Genomic DNA, 7,429 nt, shown 5'->3' with positions numbered 1-7,429 from the left:
AGGGAAACCTCCTGGGTCTTGGGTATCTCACTCAATGAGTTGTTGTGGGCAGCTGGGGATCCAGCAATGCTGTATCAGAGCTGAGGTGATGGATTCAGGGCTCCTGGGGCATCACACTCAGATGTTTTCAGTCTTTCTCATGGAGCAAATGGAATGCACAGTCCCTTTTTCTGCCTCCCTAATGAAATGTGATGACAAGTTTGCAAGTTCTTCACTTCTTCTCCAGTTTTCAAAGATTGGGTTTGGGTTTTTAAAAGAAAAGGTCTGATTTAGCCTCATGATTAAGAGATTTCCGAAGGGCTTTTGGATGTGTTTCTCTGCCTGTGAAGATTCACCAAGAACCATAGTTGGCTCAACTATCAAATCTTTATTGTTCTAATGTCCAGCCTAACAGAGTACATGCAAGCCACATGGCATTGCTCTTCCCTATTTCACTCCATCTTTCCTCCTTCCCACAGGGATGCTGCCATGCAATACAGTAACAGGGCTGAAGGCAACCACACCGCAGTGACCCACTTCATCCTCCTCGGCCTGACAAGCGAGCCCAAGATGCAGACTCCTCTCTTTGTAATCTTCTTCATGATTTTTCTCATCACTCTCACGGGCAACCTTGGGCTGATGGCACTGATCAAGACAAGCCCCCGTCTGCACACCCCCTTGTACTTCTTCCTCTGCAATCTCTCTGTTGTCGATCTTTGCTAGTCCTCTGTCTTTGCTCCAAAGCTGCTTCTTGCCTTCTTGGTGGAAAAGAAAACCATCTCTTACCCTGCTTGCTTCCTGCAGCATTTCTTCTTCCTCATGTTTGTGACCACAGAGGTGTTCTTGCTGGCTGTGATGGCTTATGACCACTATGTAGCCATCTGCAACCCACTGCTCTACACGGTTTCCATGCCCCAGGGGGTCTGTGTTCAGCTGGTGGCTGCATCATACATGGGGGGGGATTTTGAACTCCCTAATCCAAACCTGTTGCTTGCTGCTGTTGCCTTTCTGCGTTCCAAACACCATCAACCATTACTTCTGTGACACTAACCCTTTGCTGAAGCTCTCTTGCTCCAACAGCACCTCAATGAGCTTTTGCTTGTAATTCTTCATGGGAGCATTTCCATGTCTGTGCTCGTCCTCATCATCACCTCCTATGTATACATCCTCTTGTCCATCCTGAGGATTAGGTCTGCTGAAGGAAGGCACAAAGCCTTCTCTACTTGTGCCTCCCACCTCCTGACCGTTACCTTGTTCTATGTCCCTGCTGGGCTCAGCCACATGCAATCAGCTTCCAAGTACTCCCTGGAGACAGAGAAAGTCACCGCTGTGTTTTACACCCTCCTTGTCCCTATGCTCAACCCTCTGATCTACAGCTTGAGGAACAAGGATGTTAAAGATGCCCTTAGAAAAGCAACAGCAAATAACCTCATTGCGAGATGCTCATTGACCAACCCGGTCCCAGCTGGTTGATAGAACTCCTAATCTTTCCCTTTTTAACTCATTTGGTGTCAGCTGTCTGGAGGAGGAAGGAACTGAATGTCTTTACAGGAGCAGGTACAGCACATTCTAACCATGCTTTAAACTCTGCAGAGACTCGGTGATGTTAAGCATCCCCTCAATATAGGTCTCTGATAAATATTCTCTTGTCATCTCTTGAGTTTTTGTTTTGGGGAAAATAGATGTGATATCACAGGAGGTGGCAGAAATAAGCCCATGAGGAATTTCCCTCTTCAGTTTAACTTTAGAAGTTGCACTGATTCAAGCAGTGATTCATCCAGAGGCAAGTTCAAAGGGGGATGAAGGGTTTTGAGGAGGTACATCTGAAAACCATCACTTTAATTTGGGCTAATGCAAGGAAATGCATAAAATCCCATTTGTTTCCAGAAGGATGTGCAGTGCAAAGTAAGAAAACGGGAGGAGAAGCAGAGCCACTGAGCTGCCAGAGGATGAGCATGGTATGTGCTGTGATTGAGCATTGGGAAGATGCTAAATCCCTGTGTGACCAGAACATCCCAGCCTGGAGGAGCAGAGCTGTGTCTGTCATCCTGCACCTTCCTTCCTACCACTGCAAACATCCAGCTCAGCCAAAGAGGTTTCACAGCACTGTATGGGTTGGAGGGAGCTTAAAGGCCATCTATTTCTAACCTCCTTGCTGTGGGCTTCATCTCACATCTGTTTTAGGAGAAGTAGCAGCTGAGAGTAGGATTTTCCCCTATTGCCAAGGATTTTAGTGTGATTGAATGTAATGACTTTAGGGAGAAGTATGATTTTTCCCCTGTTTTCTTGTTGTGGGGCTGCTGTAAGTGATACTTCCTCCCACCCAACTCTTCCCCCACGCAACCTGTTAACTGAGAAGGTACCACTGAGGAATGCTGCAGAACTTCATGCTCTGCAAAGCAGAAATAACCAACTGCAACCTGTTAGAGACCTTTAGCAATAAGCTCTTTATGTAGCAAATAGAGATCTGGAGACAGACACAGAGAAGGAGGGGGAGATGTTTATAACACTTAGTTTCCATTAGAGCTTGCCTTGTCCCTAGCTTGGACACCAGAGGGTCTTGCCTCTCATTAAGAGTTGTTTGTGCTGTTTGCATGATGCAAGGTGCCTCAAGGGAGCAGCCAGGACCAGTTATTCCCAATGGGAAGGTGAGCTGGGAGCTGAAAGTGGCCACAAAGCAGAGCATGGTCCCCCTGTGCCTGAGCACAGCAGCAGCTTCCACTGATAGCCCAGGGGAAACTAAGAGTCAGGTTCATGGTTGTTACAGACCAGGAGCAAGCCCAGTTAAAGCACAGCCCTAGAAGTGGGCCCAGTGCCAAGACTGAGTTTAAATAGAGCCTGAGCCTATGGCAGAGGTTGTGTGAGAAGGACCCAGGTGATGCTGGCCATGGCAATTACTGTGGCTGCACTCCCTGATGTCTCAAGGAGAGGGGAACTGGGTTTTCCACCACTCAATGCCCTAAACACAGCGGCAGCTCTGCATTCAGCCTCCTCTGATGTATTCCTGTGTGCAGAGGATGAAAGAATGGAGCAGAAAGGAGCAAAGAGCTCCTTTATTGTGTTAATGAGAATCATCCCTCCTCAGTTGTGCAAAATCATGGAATCATGGAATGGTTTGGGTTGGAAGGGAGCTTAAAGCTCCTCCAGCTCCAACCCCAACACCTTCCACTGGAGCAGCTTGCTCCAAGCCCCTGTGTCCACCCTGGCCTTGAACACTGCTAGGGATGGGGCACCCACAGCTTCTCTGGGCACCCTGTGCCAGCACCTCGGCACCCTCATAGTGAAGAATTCCTTCCTTACATCCAATCTGGATCCCCCCTGTTTCAGTCTGAACCCATCACCCCTTGTCCTATCCCTACAGTCCCTCTCCTGCATCCTTGTAGCCCCCTTCAGACACTGGAAGCTGCTCTGAGGTCTCCAAGCAGCTTCTCTACTTCAGGCTGCACAGCCCCAATGTTCTCAGCCTGGCGCCATACGGGAGCTGCTCCAGCCCCTGAGCATCCTCGTGGCCTCCTCTGGACTTACTCCAGCAGCTCCATGGCCTTCTTATGTTCCCTGCAGAGAAGGACTTGGGGGTGCTGGTCGATGAGAAAATGAACATGAGCCAGCAGTGTGTGCTTGCAGCCCAGAAAGCCAAGCGTATCCTGGGCTACATCCAAAGGAGCGTGACCAGCAGGTCGAAGGAGGTGATCCTGCCCCTCTACTCTGCTCCAGTGAGACCTCACCTGGAGCATTGTGTGCAGTTCTGGTGTCCTCAACGTAAAAAGGACATGGAACTGTTGGAACAAGTCCAGAGGAGGCCACGAGGATGATCAGAGGACTGGAGCACCTCCTGTATGAAGACAGGCTGAGGAAGTTGGGGCTGTTCAGCCTGGAGAAGAGAAGGCTGCGTTGAGGCCTCATAGCAGCCTTCCAGTATCTGAAGGGGGCCCATAGGGATACTGGGTAGGGACTCTTCATTAGGGACTGTAGTGATAGGACAAGGGGTAACAGGTTAAAACTTAAATAGGGGAAGTTTAGGTTGGATATAAGTAAGAAATTCTTCCCTGTGAGGGTGGTGAGGCACTGGAATGGGTTGCCCAGGGAGGTTGTGACTGCTCCATCCCTGGCAGTGTTCAAGGCCAGGGTGGACAGAGCCTTGGGCAATATGGTTTAGTGTGAGGTGTCCCTGCCCATGGCAGGGGGTTGGAACTGGATGATCTTAAGGTCCTTTCCAACCCTAACTATTTTATGATTCTAGGATTCTATAGACACCAAAACTGTATCAGAACTGCTGGGGATACCAGAGCTGTATTGAACCTTTGGTCCTTCTCTCAGATCTTCAAGCTTGCTTGGGATGAACAGTTATCAACCAGACAATGGAGACAGTGGTCACTGCCTTACCTCAAGGCTGAGCCTCCTTTTTGTGGGAACTACTTTCATTTAGCACAATTTAAACACAAAACACCATGGTGCTGTCTCAGTCCTGCTCTTAAATAACTGATACTTATTTGGATGAATTATCCAAGACTCAGTCCACACTTAAAATCACCTGAAGCTGTTTGAAGAAACCATTCGTTCCCCAAACTCCTTCTGGCTGCATCAACACCTCCAAGACCAGTTCTCCTGCAGAGACCTACCCAGGAAGACAGGACCAGGACAGTTTACTTTCTATTTCCCCATCTATCACATACCTCTTCCTTTCACTGTTTCCCTGAGGAAGCCCTTTACATCCACAGGGATCATCTAATATTGCATTGAAGGGAGCTGAAAACAAGCACAAGAAAGCATCCTCTCTGTGGATGGTTTGCGCTGGTCATGGGGAGTCCTTTCCATCAGATGCATTTATTTCCATACACTTGACTAGTGATTGTACAACACTTTGGTCAAAAGCACTGGCTCAAAACGTGGCTGCTTTGAGGATATAGCAGGATGAAGTCAGATTTCCCAGTCTTCATCTGAAGAATCCTGAGTGCCGGCGTGTCCTGAATGCTTCTCCTAGATGAAGAGACATTATAAAATTCAAGATACCCAGACAAGCAGCACCTTGGGTGTTCAGGGGCGAGGAAGACCCCTGATCCTCCCTCTCACCTGCTCTCAGGCTCTTTATACCCCTACTTAAATTTTCAGCAGAGCAGAGGCTCAGGTATGACTCATCCCCATTTAACACAAGGGCTTTGTTGACCAACAGGCTGTCAGAGCTTTATTTCTTAGAATCCCAGCCTGGTTTGTGTTAGAAGGGACCTCAAAGCTCCTCCAGTTCCAACCCCTGCCACGGGCAGGGACGCCTTCCACTGGAGCAGCTTGTTCCAATCCCCTGTGTCCAACCTGGCCTTGAACACTGCCAGGGATCGAACAGCCACAGCTTCTCTGGGCACCCTTTGCCAGGCCCTCGGCACCCTCACAGGGAAGAGCTTCTGCCTAAGAGCTCATCTCAGTCTCCCCTCTGGCAGGTTAAAGCCACTCCCCTTGGCCTGTCTCTACAGGCCCTTGGCCAAAGCCCTCCTGTAGGTTTCTTGTAGTCCTTTTCAGACACTGGAAGTGCACTCTAAACGGCTTCTCAGCCTGGCCCCATAGGGGAGGTGCTCCAGCCCCTGAGCACCCTTGTTGCATCTCTGGACTTGCTCCAGCAGCTCCATGTCCTCCTGGTGTTGGGGACACAACACCTGTATCAAATCCTCTTGACCTTCCACCAGTTCATCATTGAGGAAATGCTTATAAAGCAGGCAATGGAGACAGTGGTCAGTGCCTTACCTCAAGCCTGAGCCTCCTTTTTGTGGGCTCTACTTTCATTTAGCACAATTTAGACACAAAACACATGGTGCTGTCTCAGGCCTGTTATTAAATACCTGATACTTATTTGGATGAATTACTGAAGGCTCAGGCCTCGCTTAAAACAACCTGAAGCTGTTTGAAGAGAACCATTCGTTGTGCTGGTTCTCCATACACTGCACTTGCTGTAATAATGACCAGTAGTGAGCAATAATGACCAATAATGGCCAGTAATGCTCAATTCCATAATCACATATTCCACATATTCCTTCCTTACCTCCACAGTACTGAAGAGCTCCAAATGTGCTTTCAAACCCTGCATAGATGTGGCAGCAGCTTTCGCTCCCACAGCCTCCTCAGAGCCCCCTTCACCTCCTTGTTCCTCAGGCTGTAGATGAGGGGGTTGAGGGTTGGGGTGAGGATGCAGTAACACACCGACACCAGCTTTGCCTGATCCCATGAGGATGCCTCATGAGGCTGGACATAGGTGAGGATCCCGGGTGCGTAGAAGATGGTGATGGCAGCCAAGTGGGAGGCGCAGGTAGAGAAGACCTTCAGCCTCCTCGTGGCCAAAGGGATCTGCAGGACGGTGTGGAGGATGTAGGTGTAGGACACCAGGATCATCAGGAGAGAGACCACAGCATTAAACACAGTGTGGTAAACCAACAAGACCTCATTTGTGCTTGTGTCTGAGCAGGAGAGCTGCAGGAGGGTGGGCAGCTCACAGAAGAAGTGGTTGATGCTCCTGGCCTGACAGAAGGACAACCTCCCTGCCAGCGTGATGTGCACCAGGGAGGTGAGGAACCCGATGGTGTACACCAGCACCATCATGCCATAGCAACGCGCCCTGGTCATGGCAGTGGTGTAGAGCAGGGGCTTGCACACAGCCGTGTATCGGTCATAAGCCATTACCCCAAGGAGGAAGCACTCACAGATAGCCAGAGCCAGGAAAATATACATCTGGGCAAAGCAACCCCAAAAGGAGATGTGGCTTCTCCCCAGCAGGAAGGTCTCCAGAGCTTTTGGGATGATAGCAGAGGAAAGGCAAACATCCATGCAAGATAAGTGGCTCAGGAAGAAGTACATGGGGATGTGGAGGTGGGGGTCAGTGTTGATCAGCAGGATCATCGTCAGGTTCCCCAGCACCATGAAAACATAGAGGGATAAGAAGACTGTGAAGATGGTGGTTTGTAGCTCTGGGGCATCAGAGAAACCCAAGAGGATGAAGCTGGAGAGAACAGTGAGGTTTCCTGTATCTGTCATTTCAACAAGTTGATGGATTTGGATTGAAATGAAAGGAATCAGTGAAATACATCCCTTAGAGATAAATAATGTGGAAGTTTAGTTGGAGTATAATCCACAAAGTAAATGCAATGGAAAATGGTGTATTTGTAATGGTGTATTTCTGTGTGTAGCCCAAGATCTGAAGTCAAAGAGGTGAAGGAGCTCATTACACAACCTGAAATTAAAAGAGAATAATTCTACGATGATTGATATACACTGCACTAATGAAACACTGGGAAACATCATGTCTATCCAAATGTAATGCAATAAAATCAAATTAGTACGTCCACAAATGTGGAAAACAGAAAACATTTTGTCTTTTCTGATTTCTGGGAATTTTAAGGATTTTTTTTTTCTCTTTTTCTGTATTTTTCAGAATGGATCAGTGCTCTTCTGTAGATTCATTACTTGTGCT

At 48.5% G+C, this 7,429-nt stretch overlaps 1 protein-coding gene and 1 pseudogene across 1 annotated transcript; one reads left to right on the top strand and one right to left on the bottom strand.

The window, feature by feature from the left end:
• The first annotated feature begins 468 nt into the window (after positions 1 to 468).
• LOC130608371 (olfactory receptor 1052-like) lies at positions 469 to 1,607 on the top strand (annotated as a pseudogene).
• Positions 1,608 to 6,039: 4,432 nt separating this feature from the next.
• Positions 6,040 to 6,993, bottom strand: LOC130608370 (olfactory receptor 8I2-like). The gene has a single exon (XM_057426234.1). The coding sequence runs from the start codon at positions 6,991 to 6,993 to the stop codon at positions 6,040 to 6,042; it is 954 nt and encodes a 317-aa protein (XP_057282217.1).
• Positions 6,994 to 7,429: the final 436 nt, after the last annotated feature.

This window comes from Pezoporus wallicus, unplaced genomic scaffold (genome assembly GCF_028554395.1).
Source record: "Pezoporus wallicus isolate ANWC-B61680 ecotype Strahan unplaced genomic scaffold, APGP_CSIRO_Pwel_v1 contig_4131, whole genome shotgun sequence".
Classification (NCBI taxonomy): domain Eukaryota; kingdom Metazoa; phylum Chordata; class Aves; order Psittaciformes; family Psittacidae; genus Pezoporus; species Pezoporus wallicus.
This window is presented reverse-complemented; position numbering and strand designations above follow the sequence as displayed.

What these genes read in the sequence shown, in the direction of transcription:
- LOC130608370 (XM_057426234.1), bottom strand. Translation starts at nt 6,993, where the DNA reads ATGACAGATACAGGAAACCTCACTGTTCTCTCCAGCTTCATCCTCTTG.